Raw genomic sequence first — 26,473 nt, forward strand, 5'->3', positions numbered from 1 at the left:
ATCGTTCACCCGAAATTTTCTTGAAAAGAAACTTTATTCATAGATTTTTTGACAAGGAATCTCCTTTTCAACATTTTACGATCATATACCTAAATCATTCTGTACAATAGGAATAACAAACTATAATTAAGCAATCATTCGATTCAACGATCTATAAAACAGTACTTGAGTTTTTTTTTTCAAGTTAAAAGCGCTGATTATAACTTCGATAAACAAAATCACTGTCAAATTGTACAAGGTATTATATATATATAATCGGTATTTCAGTCTGTGGTTAGCTGAGGTAATACACAAACATTTTTTTTTTTTTTCTTTTTTTCTCAGTTCCAAAAAGCTGGGAGATTATGGTTTTTTTAGTTCGTTCTCTGTCATACCACGTCAGATCTTTGGTCTGTATCTTTGCATCCAAAATCATAAACACATAAAAGACTCTAGTAGACCTTAGACTGGTATTTCATGTAATAAGATTAATTTGCATTATCATACATAACGTAAAACTTAGTTCCTACTTAGCCAGAAAAATGTTTTTAGAAAGAAGTACGACAATGCAACGGCGTACAGTATTTTGTCCCGTTGTTGACGCTGTTGGGACTCAACTTCAACCGCTAAAATACGTCGAGTCAACTTTCCGACCTGACGCCGGAGGTGCTGTATTTCTTCCGACGGCGGCAACGAGACATCCAATGAATTGTACGACGGCGTTTGTTCCCTGAAATACCAATATTTCCCTGGTAAATGTGTGATACGCTCAATCCTCTGGGACCTTATTCTGATATTTTATTACTTGTCACAGCGAAAAGTGATAGAACCAGATGTTGCTGGGTTAAATTGTAACGATAACGTAACGTCAAAATTTATTTTCGGTAATTTCACAGGCAAAAACTCAATCATTATTTTCAGAGTATTAAAATAGTTTTGCTGAGATCAATGAACTAGTTTAGTAGACCATTTTATTGAAAAATCTTCAACAGAGTGACGTGAGTTCCTCGATCTAATCTAATAAAACATTCGTAGGGTGAAAAGTACCAGGTAACAACTGTGCGATATTTTATGTGGACTAACTGAAAAAGTTAGTTTATCTTTGCAAAACTATTTTGATACTATAAAAATCATGATCGACACATTTTTGCCTTTGAACAGTTGCAAATTAATCCTCAGGTATATCCTGAAAACATTGAGCTGCATCACTCATGTCACTGTGATAAGAGAGAATGATTTTAGAATCAGTACCCACGAATTCCCAATCCGTATATGCACCTACCTAACTTGCCTGACAATTTGATTGTCGTTATTGTATCGGCCTCGAGACCTAGAGACGGTCGATGGCGTCTCTGTATTTTCATTCGTAAATTCATTTGGATCCTCTTCGTCGACGGCAGGGAAAAAATGATCGTCCAATGTCAAAATGCGGGGGGGAGTCTGAAATTGATATACATAAAAGAGATTTTATGAGTACTTCATTAACTTTCCTTGATTTACTACCCCTGTTATATTCAACTTTTTAGAATAGAAGAAAAACAAAGTATATACATTGAAAGACAACTTTTATTAGTAAACTAAAATACGGTCTTTCATGAGTTCATTTTTTTGGACATGTCAAAAATAAAGTCAGATCTATTTCTGTGAAAATACATGTACTTACCTGGACTCTGATCATGCCTGGCTCTGGCGGCATAACGGAATTTTCCAAAATAATTTCTCTAGGTGGAGCCTTTGTACCTACGTGTTGATCCTGTCCTGTTTAAAGGAATGAAAAATAGGCTTGTTCAAATGCTGTTACTCATTTCGTCAATGCGAATAGCTAATAAAAATGTCAACTTTCCTAAGACGGTAATTCAAATAATACATTTCGGTGGAATAAGGTTTGAAAAAATAATCATCAAGCAAAAACAATTGCTGAAATACTTCCAATATACGTGAATATTTGGTAACATGTACAAAGAATAATAGTGTACAAGAAATGAAGACATTTCAGAAAAATTGAGAAGTTGAAATGTCATTCTTTCAAATTTACAAGTGACGGTTAATTCTAATTAAATTCTAGGATATATCAATTGCAGGGGATTTATTTCGAAAAGCTAATGGCGTTGAAAGGATATTTCTAATATCTGAAGGATTATCAGGATAGTAACATTAGTCCGTGTTTACTAAAAATAAGAGAATAAAAAAAAAATTATCAAGAATCTAGAAAACTTTGTTTTCTAGTACAGTATTGAGAATTTAAAATTGCCTGTGATTCCTCTTAATTTTAACCATCACCACTGGCTTAAACCGATGACACAAACTATACTAGTAAACATCGAATACCTATGAAATTTGGGATAATATAATCCTACGTACGCATGATCTGATCCGTGAAAGCTATAAAATACATAATATAGTATACGATAACCGAGTTGAACGTGAAACACATGAAACATAGTTTACAGACAATATAAGGGAAAACAAGAAGTTACACTTATATAAGACGTCATAATATTGATTAAAAACTAAAGAAACATAATGGAAAAATGCAATGTAAACCATACAAAATAGCTGGGCAAGATATACTGTATAGATGTTGGCAGTTTTAAATCAGGTTAATGCACACAGTTTCATAGTTCAGAAAAAATTAGAACATTCTTGAAACTGACAAAAAAAACAAGTTATGCCACAAGGATCTTGTATTTTTGGATTGTCACAGTCATTAATAATAGTAAGTAAGTAAGAATAAAAATATTTGCGAATACTGGGTAGAATTGATCCTTAAATAAAAGACAAGAAATATAAAGTCCGAAGTAAATAATAGTATTAAATATACTTGCACAGATAATGGCAACATAAAAAGTAATTACAAGTACCTTCAATACCGAATGGCCATTGTATCGACAAATTCATAGAAAACAAGTGTTTTTTTACATATCTTAAGGGGTTACATGGGTCTTGCAATTTCAAAAATTCCGTTTTTTCTTTATTTTTTGTTGTAATATAATAAAAGAATTATTTTATTCAAACTTGAGGCATATGAAAGAACAATATATGAATGATATTTCATAAAATTTCTGTCCAAGAATTTTTTAAATTCAGCCGCTCAGAACTAGTTACCGGAGACGCAGTACTTTCACGGTAGACACAATAACTCATGGTAGCTTCATTTGAATTCAAGAAACCAATATTTTCTGTTAGAAGGTGAGTTTAGCTAGTGAATGAACGAAGAATTCTTAAAAAAAACTTGAAATTGCAATTTTTGGCAGAGCTTTTTGCAAAGTACGATTTTCGCTACTCTTTACATCATGTATTGCCTTGTAAAATGAGTTGTGATCAAAGAAAAAAAAAATCCTTTGTTCGTCCACCAGTCAATCCTATCTAGAAGAACTGTGCGAAATTTAAATAACATCACTGCATTAATTTCTGAGAAATCGTGTCCACCGACTTCAAAAATATAATTTTGAGAAAAGAACGATATACCTGCAACGCTCCAAGCCAGTCGAGCTTAATGAAAGGAAAATTTCCAAAGGCTCTCTTCCCTAGACTTTTACTCCAATTGACTTGAAACGATGGGAAAATATTTTTGACATGTTGTACTATTATATAAAAAAAATTTCAAAAAATGGATTCTTTGAAATTTTAAGACCCATGTAACCCCATAAGTTTTGTAAATTTTTTTTATGTATACATGGAAACTCAGGACTATTGCCCCATATGTTGTCAATGTGTTCTCTATGAAAATCTGAGACTGTAGGGTTTTTGTACTTTTTACAGGAAATTTCTCGTTTGCGAATTACAGCCTTTTAAAATTGGCCAATCCACTAGTATCTGATAGTTCAGGACAGTTGCTGAGTGCATAACAATCAAATGACGATCAGTCAACGCTGTTCTGCGCCATCAGATGCTACCGGATTGGCCAATTTCAAAAGGTTCCAATTCACAAACGACAAATTCTCTATCAGCAAGAAAAAACGTTTTAGTCACAGATTTTCACAAGGCATACATTAGTAGCTTCTGGGGGGGTAGCTTTGGGTTACCTTGAATAACATTGAAAGTTACAGTGGCGGAAGAAGAAATTGCAGGGCAAATTGTGAACAATAATTAAACAAGTAAGAATAATGAGGTTGAAATTTGTAACATTAACATAATAACGGATTTTGAAGAGAAATCACAATCTCACAACTTTAGAATTGTTTGAAATTCAGTAAACAAGGTGGGCACTGAAAATAGTTATAAAAATTACCTGACTTTTCCCTGGCTTTCCCTGACTAAAATTCAAAATAAAATTCTCAATTCGAATCACTAATAAATGAAGGGCATAATGAATCGGTTCTCGAAAAACACATTTATAATCTATTTAATAGTTTGCAAACTTAACACCGTCAACGTAATTCTAAAGATGCAAAATAATGATTTCTTTATAAACATTTCGTTGTGTTAGCATTACTAAATTAAGACGCATAGAGAAGAAAGGTAATTCAGTTGACAAACAACAAAAACCAAACACTCATTAATATCACAAACCATTTTTTTACTATGAAACGCACATTTGGTGAAATCAAAAACAAAAGAATCAACATTTCTCAAGAGTAAAGCACCACAAACAAGTTGAAAACATCGTAGAATGACTGGCAATATTTTTGGAAGACTAGTAAGTCAAAACGTAAACTAACAACAACGAACAGAAACATAAGGAGGCAGCCTATTTATACACCCAAAGAACAGAGTGCTTAGGATGTCTATTTATAAATAAACCAGTGCCAAATGGGTTAGCAACTGAGCATAAGATTTTGGCGAATATCCTATTTTACTTTGTGTCACCACCCAGTTATTGAAATGGAATTAAAACTTACCAGCAACAAGGATCCTGTCTGGTACATGCATCTCGAATTTCTCGTTCGCCAGCATCTGATTCCAGCTTGAGCCGTTCATCCCAGGAACATTCTCGTCGGTGTAATCACCGCTGACTCTTATGCTCTTAGGTACCCTCATTCGTTTGTTTATATCCAAGGTGAAGTTCGAGTCATAGAAGCTGTCCGCCTCGCCATTGAATCGAGTCGGACTATGAGCCTTGGACATTTTGCCTGACATGGATAATAGAACGAGAAAAATGTAGACAAAGAGAAGTAGTGGACACTGATTTCAAGATTCGTGACACTATTCGACCTTCTTTGCTTGGAAAGTCGGAATATTTATATCTTGACAACCGGAGCCGCAAACAGCCGTTGAATTCAACCCTTTTTTGTATACAATACGAAAAATACAGACGAACCTGACGTGATATAATGATGGTTGAAAATTAAAACCTAACCTACGAATAGTGGAGGACAGTGTTTTGCGATATTCGTAATCGTGCGATTCGTCGAGTGGGCGGTTTTGACATCAATTTGCTTATATATCGGGCCATATTTGAATAAATAATGCTTGTTTGACGACATCTACGTACCTGCCGTTGTTGTCGCCGAAGATGAATATCAAAGTAGCGAGCGAACTTTGCCGCGGAATGCCAAACGTTCCATATTCGATAATTTCAAAGCTCGATTCTCAACTGACCGTTAATTACGTAACGGATGATAACCACTGACTTAGAATTGGACATGCTCATACCAGCCTGTCATACCACGAAGTTTACAGAGAAAATGCCAACAGCAAAAACGTAGTATTGGATGCATTGGACGCAAAAATTTTAGAATACGTCCATTATGCTATGATCCGTAATCTCTTAAGTTCGGGGTAATCTCATTCTTCGTTTTTTTAGTACCTTTGTCAGAAAACTTGGGCATTGCAAAAAACAAAATCACAATCAGTCGGTAAAGGTGGTGCTCTCGCGTGCTGAGCAGTATGGTGTATACAGAGACTTATAGGAATAGACTGCGTGGTCTGTGTACCAAGCTGAAGCCTCAATTAGAAAGAGAAAGCAACAGCGCGCGCCGAACTCTCTGCTGCACGGTCGAAAGAGTGGGGAGCAGCCACCAGGCAGGGAAAATGAAAAGACAAGCGGGGAGGTGTACTTCCATAACCTAGGTATTTTCCCCGCCAAGCCACCGATTAGAGTGAAAGGTCGGCTCCCACTGTTGCCTTCTCTGTCTAATTAGGGCTTCATCTCGATGCACGGACCGCGCAGTCCATCTCTTATATGTCTATGATGGCGTAGCCACTGAAATGTAGAGTGCGTTCCGAAATTAGTGTCAGCAATCTTTTAGTGCTCTTGCGTTGCTGTGTTCGTAGCTAGCTCTGCCTCTGTCCCAAATGAGTTCAAATATAACCAAAAAAGTGCTTTAAGGCTTATTCAACACATAACAGATAAATACTTAAAGAAAGGGATAAGACTAAATTCATGTTACGGTGATTGTAATAAAACTGTAATAAATTTTATATTTGAAGAAATAGCAGGTGTTCTTAATAGTGTTGTGTATATAAACTCTAGTACTGCAGCACCTGAAACGAGTAATTCTTCCAACAATGAATCTCAAGACTGTGACAATACAGATCAAATATCAAGTAAAAGCTTAAAAATCATAAAAAAGATTGCTAGTAATTTATTATTAAAAGGTGGGAAAGTAAGACACGATCTCTTCTATCATGGTAGGATAGGATATGCAACTACTGCATTTGTTGGTAATAATAATTCTCCTCAATTTAATGAGTATATTGTTGCACAATGTAAGGAAATTAAAAACGATCTAAAAAATCTAGCATATGAGAGTATTGTAAACAAAAATAAGCAAACCCAAAAGGATGAATTAGAAGTAGAGATAGATAATGGATATTTTCATATAGAATATCCAGAAGATAGTGTTATTGAAGTTATAAAAATCCTAAACAGTGAAAAAGCTAAAGATTTAAATTTAAGAGTCGGCATACTAAACATTGGAGAAAGTACAGTAAGAGTTGAAAGCATAGGGGAAAAAAGGAATTACACAGACCTTGCGGATAATAGTGATATAGCATTGACTTTTAATACCAGTGAAGGAGAATTAGAAGTTAGATTGAATCCTGATATGCGAAATAAAGACCTAATAAGGGTAGAAGTAAGGTCTGCTGGAGCGATTAAAAATTGTAACGAAGAAATAGGAAAGAATTGCTTACTAGAAAGTTTATCAGTTAATGAAGCCATAGGACAAGGGTATTTTAAAGAACCTGGAAAACTTTGTCAATCTTCTGAAACAACGAGTCCATCCAGCAAGATTGTCGAGGAAGAAAAATTGCAGAGAGGTAATAATTATTGGCAAGATAAAAAAGTGCAACGCTTAATGGAAAAATAAGAAGGTGGTAAAAGAAGGTAGATCTACCGATTTTGAAAATAAAATCTCACGGTTATTATTCTTAATTAAGCAAAAGTGGTCATAGTATTTAGTGATAAAAACCATAAAAATACGCACCAATAAAATAACCTTATCAGTCGTAAAAAATAACTTGTTTTGTTAATCATTCCGGTTGTTATACTATCTGTGATAATAAGAGATTTTTATGTTACCATCAAAAAATGTTAAAAATTCCTCACACGAACAAAGTGGTCATTCAATGAGTTCAGGTAAAGCAGATCGTAAAATGAGTAAAAAACGGAAGCGTTCTGTTGCAGACAAAGATGATACAGTATCAAAGAAGCTGCGCGTGGATATAAATGTTACTAGTAATAAAGATTCAGTATTTCCTAGTGATTTACAAGATGAACCTAGACAGAATTTGTTTCACGAAGAAAGAAAATTTGCTAAAAGTGTTGCGGGCAGAGAAGATACACCTAGGTTTAATAAGTTCTTAGATTTTTTAATTAATGGAGAAGGAAGAAGATATCTAGAAATTCTGAAAAAAGAAGGAGTAAATTTAACTAATATATTCAGTATTTTAGGCAGAGCAGGAGCTAATGCTTCTAAAGCTTTTAAAGACTTATATGACCTTTTGTTTGATGCAGAAGAAAACAAAACACAGTATTTAAAAACTCTAGAAGAAGAAGGAATAAATCTATCTAATATGTCCAGTATTTTAGGCAGAGCAGGAGCTAATGCTGCAAAAGCTTTTAAAGACTTATATGACCTTTGGTTTGATAGAGAAGGAAATAAAACTCAATATTTAAAAACTCTAGAAGAAGAAGGAATAAATCTAGCTAATATGTCCAATATTTTGCATGGAATAGGAGCTAATGCTGCTGCAAACGCTTTTAAAGATTTATATGATCTTTGGTTCGATGTCGAAGGAAATAAAACTCAATATTTAAAAACTCTAGAAGAAGAAGGAATAAATCTATCTAATATGTCCAGTATTTTAGGTGGATCGGGAGCTAAAGCTCCTAAAGCCTTTAAAGAATTATACGATCTTTGGTTCGATGAAGAAGGAAATAAAACTCAATATTTAAAAACTCTAGAAGAAGAAGGAATAAATCTATCTAATATGTCCAGTATTTTAGGCGGATCGGGAGCTAATGCTTCTAAAACCTTTAAAGAATTATACGATCTTTGGTTCGATGGAAAAGGAAATAAAACTCAATATTTAAAAACTCTAGAAGAAGAAGGAATAAATTTAGTTAATATGTCCAGTATTTTGAACGGAGTAGGAACTAATGCTGCAAACGCTTTTAAGGAACTATATAATACTTTTTTTGATAAGCAAGGAAAAAAACAATATTTAAAGGCTCTAGAAGAAAAAGGGATAAATCTAGCTAATATATCCAGTATTTTAGACGGAGCGGGAGCTAAAGCTTCTAAAGCTTTTAAAGACTTATATGATCTTTGGTTCGATGGAGAAGGAAATAAAACTCAATATTTAAAAACTCTAGAAGAAGAAGGAATAAATCTATCTAATATGTCCAGTATTTTAGGTGGATCGGGAGCTAAAGCTCCTAAAGCCTTTAAAGAATTATACGATCTTTGGTTCGATGAAGAAGGAAATAAAACTCAATATTTAAAAACTCTAGAAGAAGAAGGAGTAAATATATCTAATATGTCTAGTATTTTGAATGGAGCAGGAATTAATGCTGCAAAAGCTTTTAAAGACTTATACGCTCTTTGGTTCGATGGAGAAGGAAATAAAACACAATATTTAAAAACTCTAGAAGAAGAGGGAATAAATCTATCCAATATATCAAGTGTTTTAAGTGGATCAGGAGCTAAAGCTGCAAACGCTTTTAAAGGCTTACATAATCTTTGGTTCGGTGTAGAAGAAAATCAAACTCGATATTTAAAAATTCTAGAAAAAGAAGGGATAAATCTAGCTAGTATATCCAGTATTTTAAGTGGAGCAGGAGCTAACGCTCCGAAAGCCTTTAAAGACTTGTATGATTTTTGGTTTGATGCAGAAGGCACTAAAACACAAAATTTAAAAACTCTAGAAGAAGAAGGAATAAATCTAACTAATATGTCCAGTATTCTGCATGGAGCAGGAACTAATGCTACAAAGGCTTTTAAAGAACTATATAATACTTTTGTTGATGAGCAAGGAAAAAAAACACGACATTTAAAGCATTTTATTGAGAAAAAAGATAAGGAAGAAAGTTTTACGCCGCACAACTTATCTGGTATATTAAGTGGAGCAGGAGCTAAGACTAAAGATGCTTTTAAAAAATTACACAGTGTTTGTTTTAATGACAAAGGAAAAAGAACAGAACTTTTAGATGATTTCTATAATGCAGGTTTTAGGCCAGGTAACTTATCCTGTGTGTTATGTGGAGCAGGAATTCGTGCTTCTTCTATTTTAAAAAGATTGCACAGTGTTTGTTTCAATGAAAAAAGAGAAAAAACAAAACTTTTAGATGATTTCTATAATGCAGATTTTAGTCTGGATGATTTATGCAGTGCATTGGCTGCAGCAGCAGATAGTTTAGAAAAATTTCATGATTTTTGTTTTATAGGTGAAACAAAAAAGTATTTAAATCATTTCTTAAAAGAAGGTTTCACGCCGAAAAATTTATCTAAGATATTGCACGGAGCAAGAGCTAAGATTTGTTCTGCTTTAGAAGATTTTCATGATGTTTGTTTTGATGAGACAGGAAACAAAACACAGGTTTTAGATGATTTCTATAAGGCAGGTTTTAAGCCGAGTTATTTATCCGGTATATTATCCATGGCAGGAAATAATGCCTCTTATATTTTAAGAGATTTTCATAAATCTTGTTTTAACAAAGAAAATTATTTAAACCACTTCTTAGCTGAGAAAAAACTCTTTACGCCAAAAAATTTATCTAAGGTATTAGATAGAGTAGGACTTAATATTCGTCTTATATTTGAAAAATTACATGATCTTTGTTTTGATGTTAAAGGAAATAAAACACATTATTTTAGTGATCTTATCAACGCAAATCATAAGCCGAGTAAGTTACTCAGTATATTGTATAAGGCAGCTATAGGCATTAGTGGGATAGAAGAAGACAAAACAAACGATGCAAGTTCTAAACTGAGTAATTTATTCGATAGAACGAAGCAAGAACAAAATTTAGATAGTTTACAACAAGGCGGTTCTAAAGTTAAGAGAAAAGCCCGGAAGGGTATCACTAACCAAAGTAAGAACAAATAAGATGATAAAATTTCAGACCCAGTAGCAGGAAGCTTTTGCAGCTCAAGAGATTTATCCCCTAAACAAATACAGTCAGTGCACCATAATCAGTATACCCACAAAGTAAAGGATGTGCTACTCGGATGTATCCGTTCAGCCAATGGCGTCAACTTAAGGGAAAATATCAGTGATTGTGTATAAAACTTCTCTCTAAATTTTTTACCATTAAATTACCCAAAAGCTGCAATAAACAGCACCTTTGTTTCTGTTTTATTTCAACAAAGAAGTCTAAAATATGTCCTTTTTAGGCGAAACATGCAAGAAGGAAAAAATCTTATTCTACAAATTAAAAATATAGTATACTCGAAAGCTTTTCAGAGAATCCATTGTGTTGAGTTTTACACGAACAAGAAAACTTTCTTTTACTACAGTATTTTCTATGATTTTAAAGTTAATTAAGAAAAGTTTAGGATAATGACTCATTGGATTGACACATATTCTGACGCTCATGGGTTATGTTATGTTTATTGTGATTGAGTTTGAGTTTGTTTCGCGCTCAGCCAACTATGGCGCTGTAAGTTTCTCTGTGTTGACAACATAACCATCTAGTGTGAAAAATTAGCCCTCAGATTCATTGTTCACAAGTGTACATACCACTACAGACAAGCATCTGTCTAGTGGTTTGATGCAGCAGCAGCGCTGCTTATTAAGGCCGTGTTCGAAAATTGACTGACAGTACTGTCAGCAATCCTTTATCTCTTTTGCGCTTCCAAGTTCGCGAATAGCTCTGACTCTGTCCTAGGGAATTTTCAGTACTGTCAGTCAATTTACGAACACGGCCTAAATGTTTTGCGTTTGCTGCTCTACTGTTTGGATGAATAAACTTCAAGCAGCAAAAACTTCCGCCGGAAGTGCTAGTAACTTTCAGTGAATTGCTACTGCTCCCAATTTTGTGCTGCCCACGAAATCCCAGCCTAATAATACTGGCACTATCACTTGTATGCCTAGAAATATAGCTGACTTTCCGGAGAGAGAGATAGCATAGCAGGGAAGTATCGTCTCTCTCGCACCGATACAGTCTGTCAGTAAGCCTGTGCACCTCTTTGCATGCGTCTTCGTTTGTAAATCAATTTCATTTCATTTTTGCCTAGACTTACCCATGCATGCGCAGTAGCCAGTAGAAGAAGATACTTCCCTTCCATGCTATCTCTGTCTCCGGAACCCCCACCAACCTATAGCGATCATTCCAGTGATTATATTTCAGTGGTGTAGACACTCTAGTATATTTAGGGGCAAAAGTATAAGGGGAAATGTTACTACAAGTTGTTATTCTCAAGCGCTTAACACAATCTGTGGTGAAATGCCACGTTAGATTGTGGATTCCTTGATTGGACGTGCACATTCCAATGGCGCGAGTGTTATGACCTTGTAATCCAGTCGCCCCTGCACTCGCTCCGGGAAAGTTATCGGTCTCTTTTGAGCTTCTTTTACTCGCTATTCATCATTTAATAACGATTCCCGTCAATCATGCCACCTGCAAGAGCAGCTGCACTGAAAGAAGACATCGCCGTTCCAACTAAAGGTGTAAATGCTGTCCTTCTCGGGCCACCGGGAAGCGGTAAAGGGACTCAGGTATGCAATAGGCCATATGCACTATGCAGGTCGCCGCTTTTATTCGTCTATTCTCATTCATGTTCAAAATTACGTGATGATTTCTTGAAGACCATACATACAAGTACCATTCCACATTGTCCTGGTGCAACACAATGCAATTTTCTTTTCGGTATCACAGGCGGTGGCCTTGAAGGAAAGGTACTGTGTGTGCCATCTCTCGACTGGTGATATGTTGAGAGCTGAAATTGCTTCTGGCTCTCCTTTGGGAGCTCAGCTCAAGGCAGTTATGGAACAAGGAAAACTTGTCAGTGATGATCTTGTAGTCGACATGATTGACAGCAATCTAAACAAACCTGAGTGTCAGCGAGGCTTCTTGCTAGATGGATTTCCACGCAGTGTACAACAGGCAGAAAAAGTAATTTACAAACATGCTTGTTTGCTCTGAACAAGATATTTAAATCTTTTCTTTACTTTAAGTAAATCTCTTCTATGTATAAATACATCTGATTAAGGTTCAATAACTAGTTTAAATATTGTGAAAAATGTCTTATGAACTCTAATGAGCTCTGATTTCATTCCAACTACTTTTGCGCAATGCGGATTATTTGCAGATATTTGATATGAAATTTGGCAGAATGTTTTCTAGATTTATTCTCACAGGTTGAATATAAGTTTTATACAAAGTTTGTGGTTCCAAAAAACTTGTTCAAAGCTGTGCAAATTGTGTTCAAATTACATGAAAGTGATGTAAGAATATAGTAAGAACTAAACCGAGCTTACAAAACATTTTTTGCAATATGCTAGAAATTTTAAAATTTATCAGAATCCTGTTGAAAAATAATCAGTAACATTTTGACCACCAGGAAACCAAGGCTCTGTACAATCAGCCATTTTCACAATTACATTAATTTTATTAGCTGGACAATATCCTGGAAAAACGAAAAACGAAGCTCGACGCAGTTATCGAATTTGGAATAGATGATAACTTGCTTGTGCGCAGAATAACTGGTCGTCTAATCCATCCATCCAGTGGGCGATCTTATCATGAAGAATTTTCGCCACCAAAGGCTCCGATGAAGGATGATGTAAGGATAATTCGCATTTTAGCTTAATACAAGACGGATTATTCCAATAATCCATTAAATGGAGGAATTGCAATAGAAAATGACCAGAATTTGAAAACGCTTGCTTGCTATTGGTAAAATGATGAAATGAAATTTTGTTTTATTGTTCCACTTAAGAGAAATGCGAAAACTTGGGATTATGGTAAATTGATCAATATCTGAACTGGTAACTGCTCTTTTCATTGATTACCCTATTGATGTTGTCAACAGATTACTGGAGAAGCTTTGATTAGAAGATCGGATGACAATGCAGACACTTTAAAGAAGAGATTGGCCACTTATCACACCCAGACTGCACCATTGGTCGATTATTACGCATTACGTGGTATTCATTACCATGTAAATGCAGCCAAGTCCAGCGCAGACGTATTCAAAGATATAGATTCGATTTTCCGTCAAGCGACGGCGGTTGAAAAAGCGAAAAAAAGCAAAGGATTCTTCAGTAACTTCTTCTAGGCATCCCGTTCGCTGTTGTTACGTTATGCATAAATGCAAGCAATATATCATCGAATCATGTGATGCTCGAACACTATCGTCAATTGCGTCACTAATTATTGTTAAGAACATTATCGTTATCAATCAATTTCAGATATGAAAGTTCGATTTGGCTTTGGTAGGAATAAGTTGTAATTATCGGACACCGATTCAGTGACGAAATTACTTATACAACCTGTTCGCCATAACTTAAGTAAATGTAATATACATATCGTGTGAAACATACAGAACGAAGTTTGTGGCAAACGTTTCATAAATGAGGTTGCTTTCCTTTATTGGTTGACGCTTTTAATCAAAACTGTCGTTCGTTCATTTGTATTTTGAAGATATATTCGTGGCACGATACTTCGCCCAACAATAACCATGCCCGAGCATCAGATTTCCGAAAAATTACAAAAATATTTAACGCTTTCTCAACTGCAGTCGAAAGGTTGTAACCCAAATTATAATAATTGTAGAATCTGTTTAGTATAATTTTATACATGTAAAGGTAACTACGTGACGTTTGAAAACGAAAAATATAGATATTCTTTTCTGAAAATGTCTCAGAGAACGTTTAAAGGCACTCATGATATCTAATCATTACTGGAACAAATTACGCACATAATCACCGTTACTAAACGTATCGGTCGTATCGTTAATCACAAACAATAATCACGGAATTTGTTGAATTTGCATAAATTGTACTGTTTGTTTATGTATATCCTAAATTTTATCAATTGTATTTGATCAATGTATTACAAATAAATTCTTTGCCTTAAATATACGTTGCGACGGAACGAATTTCTCCCCAGTAAGAGCACTGAGCAGTGCTCGCAGCAGAGTGTATATCGGATCATACCCATAGTAAGACGAGTAATCCTCTCTACGGCAACCAATCACGAGCGTGCGAGGCAGAGAAAAGTACTCGTCTTACTATTCCCCACTCTGAGCCGTTTTCCACTTACACGAAAGGGTATACCATGCTTTCTCCATAGTATATGCTCTAAGGTGTAAACAAACAACTCTTAGCCGTTCAGATCCGTGTAGCTAAAGTAGGGTCTGTAGTTTTGCCACATGGCAGCACTGATTATTTGCGCTCATCAACGTGCCCAACATGTGCTTCACACACATTATATCACTGAACAGCACTGAACGGCATCGTGTGGCACCGCGTTGAGTTGTGAGGTTACGTGTAAAGTATTTTAAACTTTGAAAAATAATGTTGAATAACACGTTCAATCATCAACAGTTGGTAAATTGCCACAAATAATTCTACAACCTTCACAAACTGTCAAGAAATTAACGTAAAATATATTATGTTTAGTACGTTTTATGGTTAAAATAAATTTTATGGTTATGTTATGCCTCAAATCTTATGAAATGATAAATAAGATTCCGGTTAATTGTTAATGACTAAACCGTAAGTAAAGATGTCTGGAATTGACGAAGGAGGGGTTAAGCATAAGTCGCATCGTGATCGCAACGCGGGGCGAAAGGCAGAGAAGAAGAAAAACAAAAATGAACATGTCCAAGAGTTGACAGACAAGCAAAAGAACCCAAAAGCTTTCACATTCAATTCGGCCATAAGAGCTGAGCGTGGTTTCAGACGTAAACAAGACCTTGAAACAAAAAAACAGCATATACCGTTGGTGGATAGAACGCCTCTGGAACCACCGCCAGTCTTAGTGGCTCTAGTTGGTCCTCCAAAAGTGGGCAAATCAATGCTAATGCAATGTCTAATAAAGAGCTTTGCTAGGCAGCCACTGTCGAATATTCTTGGGCCAGTAACTGTTGTTTCTGGTAAAAAACGTCGCATAACATTCATTGAATGCAACAACGACATCAATAGCATGATTGACATAGCAAAAGTAGCTGATTTGGTTTTGCTCCTGGTGGATGCGTCGTTTGGTTTTGAAATGGAGATATTTGAGTTTCTAAACATATGCCAGGTGCATGGTATGCCGAGAATAATGGGTGTGCTGACGCATCTGGACCTCATAAAGAATACCAAGCAGTTGAGAAAGATCAAAAAAACACTGAAGCACAGATTTTGGACTGAAGTTTACGCTGGAGCCAAGCTATTCTATTTATCTGGACTTCTGCATGACGAGTATCTCCGCAATGAAGTGAAGAATCTAGCTCGTTTCATATCAGTGATCAAGTTCAGGCCTTTGACTTGGCGGACCACGCATCCGTACCTTCTGGCAGACAGGATAGAGGATCTCACTCCTCCAGAATCCATCAGACAAAATACAAAAGTTGACAGAACCATCAGTCTCTATGGATACGTGCGCGGTGTTCCCCTGAACAAGGAAACTTCTGTACATATTCCTGGCTGCGGAGACCTCAAAATCAAGGATGTCAGTTTCTTGCCTGATCCTTGTCCGCTGCCTGATCAAATAAAGAAACGCTCTCTCGTTGAAAAGGAGAGACTAATCTATGCTCCATTTTCGGGAGTTGGCGGTATCGTCTACGATAAGGATGCCGTCTATGTGGAATTGGGAGGGAGCCACTCTCATCAAGAGAAGGAGGGAGAGGATCCAAGTCTGGTTGGTAATCTGATGGAAACGCAGGAAACCATTGACACCAAGTTGCGTCGTAGCGAAATGCAAATTTTCAGCGGCACGGCATTGATTAGATCAGAAGATGTCGAAGAAGAGTTCAATACTGATTTGAAGAGTAAATCAGTTATCGAAGAACAAAGGATCAGGCGCAAAGTAGTATTCGACGACGAGATGAACGAGCTACCTAACGACGAAGAAGACAGCGACGATGAGGTGGATTTCGGTAAGCAAAATTATGATTCGGATGGAGATGAACTGGAAAGTAATGAGAGGAGTAAAAGAATCTGTTCAGAGGCAGATGACGGGATTATTTGTAAAAGAAAAAAAATTGAAGACGAAGATGGAAATGTATCAGTGAAATTCATTAAGAACAAAGATCAGGCTATAACTGATTGTGAGCAAATATATCGCGGACTTAGCAGTAATCCCGATAGTCATATAAAGGATAAAATCTCTCAGGCATTGAGTATGCTGGACAGTAATAAAAAAAATCGGGACGACAGATCAGAGGCTGATCTCAGCGAAAATGAAAGTTTTGACGAGGAGAGTGATGATAATGATTCTGAGCTAAATTCGAACGATGATGTTCATGTGGAGGATGAGTTACAATGGAAGTCAAATCTGACGGAAAAGGCAAGCGAAGCATTTACAGACCGGCTGAGATCCCAAAAAAATTTAATGAAAATTGTGTACGGCGAATTTGACAAATCTTTCGTAGCTGTCGATGATGAATCGCTTTCGGATGAAGATTCAAAAAATGAAGATATTGGCGGTATTTTTCGCATTGTAAATAAGCAGGAGAGGCAGAAACTGGAGGCACGAGAACTGCGGAATCAAGAGGAGAGCGTGTTTTACTCCATAGATTTGTCAAAGGATTGGGAATTGGAAGAAAACCGCAATCTGCTAACGAATCGTTTTGTGACTGGTAAATGGAAGGAATCCGAGGATGCCGAGGAGCTGTTGAAGCTCGACGACCTGGAAGATGACGACGATTTGTACGGAGATTTCGAGGATCTAGAAACCGGGGAAAAGCACAAGGCTGAGGCTCCTGAAGAGATGACATTCAGCGAGGCGGATGAGCGGCGAAAGCTGATTGAGAAGAAGCAGAAGCTTAAGGAGAAGTTCGACTCGGAGTATGACAAGGGTGAAGACAAGTCCTACTACGACGAGTTAAAGTCGGAAGTCGAGAGGCAGGCGCAGTTGAACAAGTCTGAGTTTGAGGGCATTGCGGACGAAATCAGGGTCCAGCTCGAGGGTTTCAGGCCTGGAATGTACGTCCGTGTTGAGTTGGACTCGGTGCCCTGTGAGCTGGTGACGAATTTGGACCCGACCTACCCGCTGATTGTCGGTGGACTGTTGCATGGCGAGGAGAACATTGGGTTTGTGCAGACTCGGATAAAAAAGCACCGGTGGTACAAGAAGATCCTGAAGACCAAAGACCCGCTGATTATCTCTGTCGGATGGCGGCGGTTCCAGGCTTTGCCCATCTATGCGAAGCTCGAAGACAATCTGAAGCATAGGATGCTGAAGTACACGCCCGAGCATGTGACTTGCATGGCTCATTTTTGGGGCCCTATAACTCCTCAGGGCACCGGAGTTCTGGCGGTGCAAGACGTAGCCGCCAGGCAAGCAGGATTTCGCATCGCGGCAACCGGCTCGATAGTCGAGCTTGACAAATCCACATATATCGTCAAAAAGCTCAAGTTGACTGGTGCCCCGTTCAAGGTTTACAAGAAGACAGCATTCATCAAGGGGATGTTCAATTCCAGCTTGGAAGTGGCCAAATTTGAAGGCGCCAAATTGCGGACTGTGTCCGGCATTCGTGGACAGATAAAGAAGGCATGTTCCAAACCACAGGGTGCCTTTCGTGCAACCTTTGAAGACAAGGTGTTGCTCAGTGACATTGTGTTTTGTCGAACCTGGTACAAGGTAGATGTACCGAAGTTTTACAGTCCCGTTACATCGCTGCTGCTGCCGCCGAGTGAGAAGAATCAATGGCGAGGAATGAGGACGACTGGTCAACTCAAGAGGGAGAATAATTTAAGGGCTCAACCTAATTCGGATTCACTTTATATACAGATCAAAAGAGATCCGAAAGTTTTCAAACCACTGATCATACCGCGAACTCTGCAGAAGGGTTTGCCATACAAAGACAAACCAAAATTACAACCTGTTATCAAAAACCATAGACCGAAACTCGAAGATCGACGACCAGCTGTCGTTAGAGAGCCCAAGGAGGAACAGGTAGCCAAACTAATGAAAATGCTTAGAACTTCGTACAGCCATAAACAGGATCAACTGAAAGAAGCAATGAGCAGAAGGATTATGGCCCATCAAGCCCGAATGCAGATTGAAGAAGCAAGGAAAATGGGCAGGCAAAAAGAGTTGAAGAAAGAAGTGTTCAGAAAACTTAGTAAAATGGAGGCTAAAAATAAAAATAAAAGAAACTAAGACTACTGTTTCATTATATCTGTAATATTATTTCTTCTATCAACAACCATGTATATTTTCGATCGTTATTTTGAATTGCCTTTTTCTATCCTTAGTCAAAATTAATTGTTTTAATCTTGTTCACCTACTAGTGTGAACTTATTGACTTTTGTGTTCAACATCTGTTATCTAGGTGAATTCACTGTACAGATCAATATGTTGTGATTTTCCGTCAATCGAAATATTGAAAACACTTATTCCAAATTCCACTCAATATATCTTTAAGTTATTTTTTTCGTCGATAATGAATTTGTATTTCAATAAATCTGTGTGGACTGTGTCCAAGTGCAATTCAGATTGACCTATTTTGATCCATTTTTTTTCCCCAATAGTGTGTGTTTATAATGATATCTATGGTAATTAAAACTGGCCCGATCCATTTCCTCTTTCATTTCAAAAGCCTAGAGAAGACGTTAGATTTTACGGATTCTTCAGATGACTACGGTTTTCACATGAATAATCTGGTAAATTCACCATGCGTACCATTCACAAACCGTAAGAACGGCCGTTCATTTGACTGTGAAATGTGATTCTCTTTGTTGAATGTAATAGGATTCAGTGAAGATCAACATCACAAGTATAAATTGTATGACGATGATGTAGCGAATAAATATAGCGTTTTCTAAAATCACTTGGAATTTCGGAAAATTTAAAAAAAAAAACCGAAATGATTTTTGTTTCAGAATTGATATGTAAGACCGTTATTCGATCAATTAAATATTCTGGAACTCGAAAAAGATATCTGGAACATCGTAGGATCAAAGATTTCGAAAATACATTTTTCCGTATTCCGGAAGTAACTCTTGAAGCATTGATTCTAGCGACTTAAAACTATGAATAGCTGTTTTCTTTCACAAACTTAGTTAATTATTGTGTTTTTAAAAATCGGTGAAAATTTGGTATGCAGGAAAACTGCGCCGCTAAGCTGAGGGCTGAGCAAAGTGGATGTATATTAATAACTACAGTTCTAATTAGCAACACTTAGCCTAGTTATAAATTGTTATTCCCATAATAATACTATACAATTATCCATGAAACAATAATTTAGAGAACCGAAAAAATGTGAAAATTATACTGTCAATATCTATTTATTTAATATTCATTTGTACACGCCCTCAGCATGCCACATACAATTAATATAATACAGTCCAATGCAGCCAGGGTAGAGGTAAAATACAAAAAATATATTCTACATCGATACTAGTGTTAGTCATATCGGTAACGATGAAAATTTTTCAGTAACAGCTAGAAGCTTGGATAGGGAGAAAAAGTGCTGAATACCAATTGACAAATTTCATTTCTGGCTCGTAATAGTTTTAACACAATGTAAATAAACTATATTATCTTGCGATTAAAATGCAACGAAAATAAAACTGACGTACAGGACGAAATCGAAACCTACGCCTTTATTAAGAAAGAAAAATTCTCTGCATGTTTCAAACGAGTAAAAAATCAATCTCGCTTTTCACCCTGATATATAACACTCTTTCTCGATATTCTTACAATGAAAATAATTATAATCTGATAATTACAATCTGGGTATAATACACATATCAATGCCACGCCACATTAATATTGTAGAAATGTTTGTTCTTTTTCGTTTTCGTTATTAATACAGTGAACATGTGAACAGGGCAACTTGCATACAATTAAGCAACAGCTCCGTAAATACACAGCATGAAATTGTAACAGGCGACATTTGTGTCTACAAGGCGTTTGAACAAGAAAAGAAAAGTAAATCTGAATAATAGATTTCACAAGGTATCAAGTTTGCATTATATTACATTCCAATGTCAAAATGAAAATGATGAGAATCTGTTGTTATTATTGAATATTTCCAATTTCTTCATTATTGTGAGAAATAAATTAAATGATAAATATTTTGTTCATATTCTACGAGAATGTGTGTTTGTGTGTGTATGTGTGTGTGTTTCGGTATTTATTTATTAAAATCGTGGGAAAAAAAAAACAAACTCACTCCAATGAAATAATTACTTCTTAATGGGGTACTGATTCACATCGAATCCTATTACATACTATTCAACCCATAACCAACACCCTGTACATCTATGGCAGCATTAAGAAAGTTACCAACTGGCGACCGTATAAGAATATAATAATATTTAAATAAAAATTAAAAACCTATCCCAACGAGAAACAATAAGAGATTGATTAATCACAAAAACACAGTATAATGAATAATGAGTAATGCATAATTAACATGGGTATAATAATAGTTCAGCTACATCTGTGTGATCTCTCCTGTAACTTAATTTTCACCCTTGCTTAGTAGTTATGATCTAAAATACATATTTCTCCATCGTCGTATTAGTTAATAGTTATTATTTCTTATCTCACTATTTGGAATAAACAACTGCATAACTCCGGGATTCATATATATTAATTAGATGCATCTAATGTTCAATATTTTAATCACATTAAAGGTAAAATTTTATAGCATTTCGTTTGTACAGCGTGTTGCAACATGTTTCTTATTTTTTTTTTTTTTTTTCGTTTTTTCTCTGTCATCATCTGCTCAATAATATCTACTGCTCATAAATGAAAACTTTGACATTACCAGCGTCGATAGCAAATCCTGCGACTAAATATATTATATATTATAAAACACATGTTAGTTTACAAATAAATCGAAATTGCCGTCGATGTCTGTGGAAAATTTCCTCAGCCCCGTTGGACATGAGTTTAAAAAATTCGAATATTCTATGGAGCAATTTCTTATCTCCGTTAATTGACTGTTTTTTTCATTCCGTTATCGAACAAATCTCGTATTTTCCAGAAACATACACTTATAAAAAAGTATATACAATGCCTATTCGTAACTTTGAACGAGAATAATTTCAAGCAAAGAAAAGTCACACAAGAAATGGAAAAATGAATTTTGTAACGAAAATTTTTCTCAAAAAATATTTTGCGAAATTGGAACGAAGGATATTTTCTCATTTTAAAGTTATGTACATCAATTCCTCTTTGACTTATTTTTAAGTTGAAATTAAGTTCTCTTGACAAAGCGTTAAATTTGAATCGATTATAAGGGCGTCCATCTCTTAAAACGGTAATCAGTAGATTTTCTTTTTTTCCAATTTCATTTGTTAAATCCGCCCTTGGAAGGCAAATGTTATTATTTATTCATAATTCGACCAGAAACACAATTCCAACAGGTGTTAAATTATCACAACTGCAATCGTATGAATTTATCGACTCACAAGCAATAAATTTTCAAAAACTATAATAATTGAGGTCAGAGGTCGCCTAGAATTAATTGTCAGGCGTCCTGGTGGGGCTATTGAAGTCTACTCCACAGCTTCATCGCGGTTTATTTAGAAGAATAATTCTATCTTATAGAGCTACATACATATTTACAGGGTCTTCTCTAGCTTTTAAGCTAGTATATTTAATTTTATAGTCCGAGTCATGTACCAACACCTTTCTTTTCTTATCGATTTCAATTATTCAATAAAAATATTTTGAGTTCTGTACTGCTGAAACTACAAAATTATATTCGATTATCATTAGAAAATTATTCGCGAGCAATACAAACTCGCAGGAATTGTATTATTTTAACGGTCGTTTCTCTGGGATGCAGCATTGTGTTAGCACTGTGACTGGATGATTACATGAGGCAAGAATAGGTTTCCGATAACTCTCTGTACCTAATTAGAATGTTTTAAAACATGTTCTGTCATAACCAAACTGCAGGATAAAGTTTTTTCGGAATTGAGCACTAGCAAATGAGCACATCATGTTGTTTCTTTCTCTTCAATGCAAATTTTAAAAATTTTCGATCTGGCGTTACTCGCCTACTTTATTTGTGACAACAGATTTTTTCTGAGGTAACTCAACGCTATAATAATATTACAGTTTTAAGCACATACGCTCCATGATTTCTTTTCTAATTCATAACACAGAATCATCTTTTTTTTTTTTAATTCCTAAATACCGGTTGAACGCAGGTGGCAATCAACAGTTGAGCATTGGTATATAAATAATTTTTATGGCGTGAAAATTGAAACTGGTCAAAGTATTGGTTTGTACTAATTCCGAACTACCTGCCTCAACGATTATTGCGTTAAAACATAAAACTGACGTATCATCAAATTAGAGACAAATTAAGAGTCAAAATATTTAACTCAAAGTGGAAATGTCATTGAATTTGAAATGTACAAGTGTGGGCAGTTTAGAACGTTGTTGTAACGGAGAAATATCAACCTTCTTTTATGTAAACAGATCTTGATACTGTAAACGCGTAGGCTTCTCTGTGTTACAAACAAAATTCTGATAAGAAATTTCAAGCAATCTGCGCCAACAGAGTTCAGAGACAATTTCAGTATTTGTTTTCTTGACTAAAAAATACACACTTGGAAGAACTGGTTTACCATTCAATTAGGAACCATTTGGCAACCAAAGTATGGTTTCACGGTCGATACTTCGGGTAAATATTCACGGATTCAGAGACCCAATCATCTTCAAGCCAGGAATACATTTGATGGATACGGTTTACAATCATGAAATGTTATTTTGTGTTGTTAACTTCTTATTTTTTTTTTTTTTTTTTGTAGGCTCAGCTTATAGTACGGATATGCAGAAGTAACATGGGAAAAGTTTGATAGTTAAGATTCAGGTAGGTTGCATGCTAACAGGTTATTCTATATTATTGAGTCCGTTATCTCCTTTTTCATAAAAACAATTTTTAATATATTTACAAACAGTTTGAAAGCGTTAACAATTTTTTTCTTAATTTTTTTTAATACTTCCGAGCTTCATTGACCATTTTTTTTGCAGTAAATGCTTCCCTTTAGTTTAAAAAAGCTGTTGTAGTAATTATACGAATGGATCAGTTTGAACGCGACTGAATTGTAGTTATTAAACTTTTTTTTCTGATTTGAAGTACAGAATTTTTGCAAAATTACATATTTTTGCCTACTTTAACGCTTGAATTGTTATTATTGTTACAATCAATACTATTATTATTTTTATTTTTTGTTGTAATGCCAATTACGAACAACTTAGACTGTATACTAATTATTATCTCTACCAGTGAATAAATCGTAATAATTAATGACAATAGCTGGGGGACATAAATATTTTTTCCATCTGTATCGGGTAAAAACTATTAACAATTTATGGATCATATATATATACACATATATGTATATATACGTATCTTTTATATATGTATATATATATAATGGTAGAAATCAATAACTATTACAATTAATAATTAAAAATAATTAGTTACAATGTTAAGATTTAATTTTTTTCTGGATCACAATCCTTTTTCTCTCGCATCCCTACGTGTCTCTGAAATTGGACGGCATAAAATTATGTGGGTACAAAATTTACGACTTTAATAGCCAAGATTCTATTGCAATTTACAAAGTTGATCATCTAGAGCGATAAAAACATGAATTAATATTTATCTTACCTCAGAGTTACTTTTTCCATGAGCATGGAAAGCCTGGCATCGGTATAATTGGCGGGTAACAGTGCTTTGAGGAGCTCTCTAACAAGAGCCTCGCTAACCCCGGGCGATGTTCGCTCTGCTAATTCAAAAGCTCCTCTCAGTTCTTCCAGAGCGCCTCCATTCCTCCCACCGCTGCTGCCGCCGCCGCCGCTACTGTTATTGTCTCGCGACATGTATTGGTGTTTGCGTTGCAGCTGAGTCATCGAATCGGAATAATAAATTAGTAAGTAAAATAAAATGGCGTTAAGGCGGACGATCAGCTGATCGTTTTCGTTAAATTTAACAAATACCAGGGCGTAGAAAACGCCATGAAAGCTGTCTGACTTTGATTTTATGACGCTAAGTCGATCTCGAGCAAAACATGTGATACAAAATCGATTTTAAAATTATATATAATGGTAATGACAGGCAGCGTTCGTATTTTATGTCACCGGGTAGCGTCTCGTATGTTTCAAAAAGCTTGGTATCTTATAGGTACGGAGGGTAGAGAGAAGGAGAACGGACTCGGCCGTCGCGCGCGATGCCAAAATTCCGAAATATAGTATCTACCTAGAACTCCGATAGGTAGCGCATCGGACGAATTTGCCGGAGCAAATATACATTACAGCCATCGCAAGATCTCCGTATCCCACTCTTACTTGAAAAAAGTTACAGATTTCAGCATCAGCACCGCTAGTAGCTGAAGTTACAACTGCCGAGCGTTAATATTTCGGTCGCAGTGGTTCCCATGAATTGAGCAGGGGTCCATCTTCCTTATCTCTACCCTCCATACTTCTAGCAAGCAATTTACCTCAGAAAGAAGAGGCAGTATGACGCCAAAAAGAGTAGCGCTTCGAGGGTGTTTTAGTTCCTGGGTTGATTTCGGTCTTTGTTTCTCATCTCCACCTCTATGATCGACTAATGATACGATCGGAACTTCTGGTTTACTACTTCGCTTATCACGAGCGATTTCCCTGTCTCGTTCCCTTTCCCTGCTTTCTCTGTCTCGTTCTCTAGAATCACGAGACTCTCTGATATCCCTTGAATCCCTCAGAGTCGATTCTCTGCTCGATTCCCTCGATTCTCGGCCGTCTTTTATCGAGTCTCGACTCGTATCTTTCCGGTTGTCCACCGGAGGTGGAGGCGCTGCCTCATGTGGACGGGACTGCAAAATTTATATAAAATTAATCAGCAATTAGCATATGACATTATTTTCCACACAGCGTGCAATATTGCCGCGATGTTTCTGTGTTGTAGGAGTATTACGCAATATGTCTGCAATATTTATAAAGTCACATTGCTGAAATATTGAGCAACGCGCATAAAAGATTTCGAACCTTGCAAAATTATCAATAAGTCTCTGCAATATCGCGTGCGATATGAAAATTCTTCGAGATTTACCAGAATGGGTTTAGGCTGTGATTCGCGGGACGAATCCCTCGAGTCGCTTTTGTAGTGATTCAAATTCGAATCCTTCGGCGGAGATCTGGATGCGCCGTTTGCGTGAGGTTTTGGCGATTGGTTATGGTTGGACGACCTGTGATTGGAGGTGTGTGTCAGCGTCAAAGAAGTCAACGAATCGTCTGGCGGCAGTTTGGGCACGACAGATCCCTTCACGCCATGCGGCCCTTTCACAGTCATTATCCAAGGCTCGTCCATGTCGCTGTCTTGTTTCGACTCCTCACTTTATGCAAAATCAAACATGTTCACCGTCATTTTCTTCTTTATTCAAGTTCGGTCGTTATTTTGCTAAACAATAAATGTATAAGGCATGTAAACTTACGAATCAGAGTTCTCGCTTTCGGTCTCGGATTCTTCGCTCCGTTGCGACTTCCACTTCTTATACCTATCGATCAAATCGATCAAGTAGGAATTCTTCTTTGCCTTTTTGATGAATTGAAACTTGAGCAGCTCCTTTGCCGTCGGTCTCTGTTTAACGGAATATATGATAGAACGCTTCATATTGAACGATTTTACCTCAAGTACTAACGCTAATAAGAAAATCAAAAAACACTTTCAAAGAATTACGGTATATTATGTAAAAAAAAAAATATATCACAACACTGCGCAATAATACAGATAAGCAATCTTTCAACCCAATGTTAAGTATATGAACCCGCAAATTCTGATTGCAAAATATTATCCTGCACTACTATTATTATTTTACTTTTAGTCACATCAAGTTAAATTATTCTAATTAAACAAATGGGTCGAGAGAAAATAGTTACTAAACAATGTAACAATGTCTCGCTTAAGCATTGGAGTAAAGTTAATAATTGTGTGGGCAGGGA

General features: G+C 36.1%; 5 protein-coding genes across 10 annotated transcripts in view; 3 read left to right on the plus strand and 2 right to left on the minus strand.

Annotated features, from left to right (window-relative positions):
- Positions 1-226: 226 nt before the first annotated feature.
- Positions 227-5,657, minus strand: LOC107227947 (transport and Golgi organization protein 11). 3 transcript variants are annotated; one of them, XM_015669271.2, is made up of 6 exons: positions 5,414-5,657; positions 4,821-5,051; positions 2,341-2,361; positions 1,643-1,737; positions 1,262-1,419; positions 227-709 (listed from the first exon to the last, which is right to left on the minus strand). In XM_015669271.2, exons 2-6 carry the CDS (start codon positions 5,044-5,046, stop codon positions 499-501), a joined length of 711 nt encoding a protein of 236 aa, XP_015524757.1. In that variant the 5' UTR covers positions 5,047-5,051; positions 5,414-5,657; the 3' UTR covers positions 227-498. The 3 variants fall into 3 exon arrangements, with proteins under 3 accessions (XP_015524757.1, XP_046587485.1, XP_046587486.1); XM_046731529.1 differs by lacking the exon at positions 5,414-5,657 and adding an exon at positions 5,279-5,300; XM_046731530.1 differs by lacking the exons at positions 2,341-2,361; positions 5,414-5,657.
- Positions 5,658-7,248: 1,591 nt separating this feature from the next.
- On the plus strand, positions 7,249-11,776 carry LOC107227905. Its single transcript, XM_046731527.1, has 2 exons — positions 7,249-9,604; positions 11,717-11,776. The coding sequence occupies exons 1-2, from the start codon at positions 7,438-7,440 to the stop codon at positions 11,722-11,724; spliced, it is 2,175 nt and encodes a 724-aa protein (XP_046587483.1). The 5' UTR covers positions 7,249-7,437; the 3' UTR covers positions 11,725-11,776.
- Positions 11,777-11,836: 60 nt separating this feature from the next.
- On the plus strand, positions 11,837-14,451 carry LOC107227957 (adenylate kinase). Its single transcript, XM_015669287.2, has 4 exons — positions 11,837-12,084; positions 12,245-12,481; positions 12,984-13,151; positions 13,401-14,451. The coding sequence occupies exons 1-4, from the start codon at positions 11,980-11,982 to the stop codon at positions 13,644-13,646; spliced, it is 756 nt and encodes a 251-aa protein (XP_015524773.1). The 5' UTR covers positions 11,837-11,979; the 3' UTR covers positions 13,647-14,451.
- Positions 14,452-14,736: 285 nt separating this feature from the next.
- On the plus strand, positions 14,737-20,455 carry LOC107227945 (ribosome biogenesis protein BMS1 homolog). The gene has a single exon (XM_015669269.2). It carries the CDS (start codon positions 15,098-15,100, stop codon positions 18,680-18,682), a length of 3,585 nt encoding a protein of 1,194 aa, XP_015524755.2. The 5' UTR covers positions 14,737-15,097; the 3' UTR covers positions 18,683-20,455.
- A 754-nt stretch (positions 20,456-21,209) lies between these two features.
- Positions 21,210-26,473, minus strand: part of LOC107227940 (serine/threonine-protein kinase 25) — a 42,410-nt gene continuing 37,146 nt past the window's right edge. For all 4 annotated transcript variants that reach the window (XM_015669254.2, XM_015669256.2, XM_046732461.1 and 1 more), the window contains 5 exons: positions 25,966-26,111; positions 25,584-25,866; positions 24,994-25,347; positions 24,165-24,397; positions 21,210-24,040 (listed from right to left, as the gene is read on the minus strand). In XM_015669254.2, the coding sequence (XP_015524740.1) occupies positions 24,031-24,040; positions 24,165-24,397; positions 24,994-25,347; positions 25,584-25,866; positions 25,966-26,111 (1,026 nt within the window). In that variant the 3' untranslated portion in view covers positions 21,210-24,030. The remainder of the gene's footprint in view (positions 24,041-24,164; positions 24,398-24,993; positions 25,348-25,583; positions 25,867-25,965; positions 26,112-26,473) is intronic.

Source organism: Neodiprion lecontei, chromosome 2 (assembly GCF_021901455.1).
Source record: "Neodiprion lecontei isolate iyNeoLeco1 chromosome 2, iyNeoLeco1.1, whole genome shotgun sequence".
Classification (NCBI taxonomy): Eukaryota; Metazoa; Arthropoda; class Insecta; order Hymenoptera; family Diprionidae; genus Neodiprion; species Neodiprion lecontei.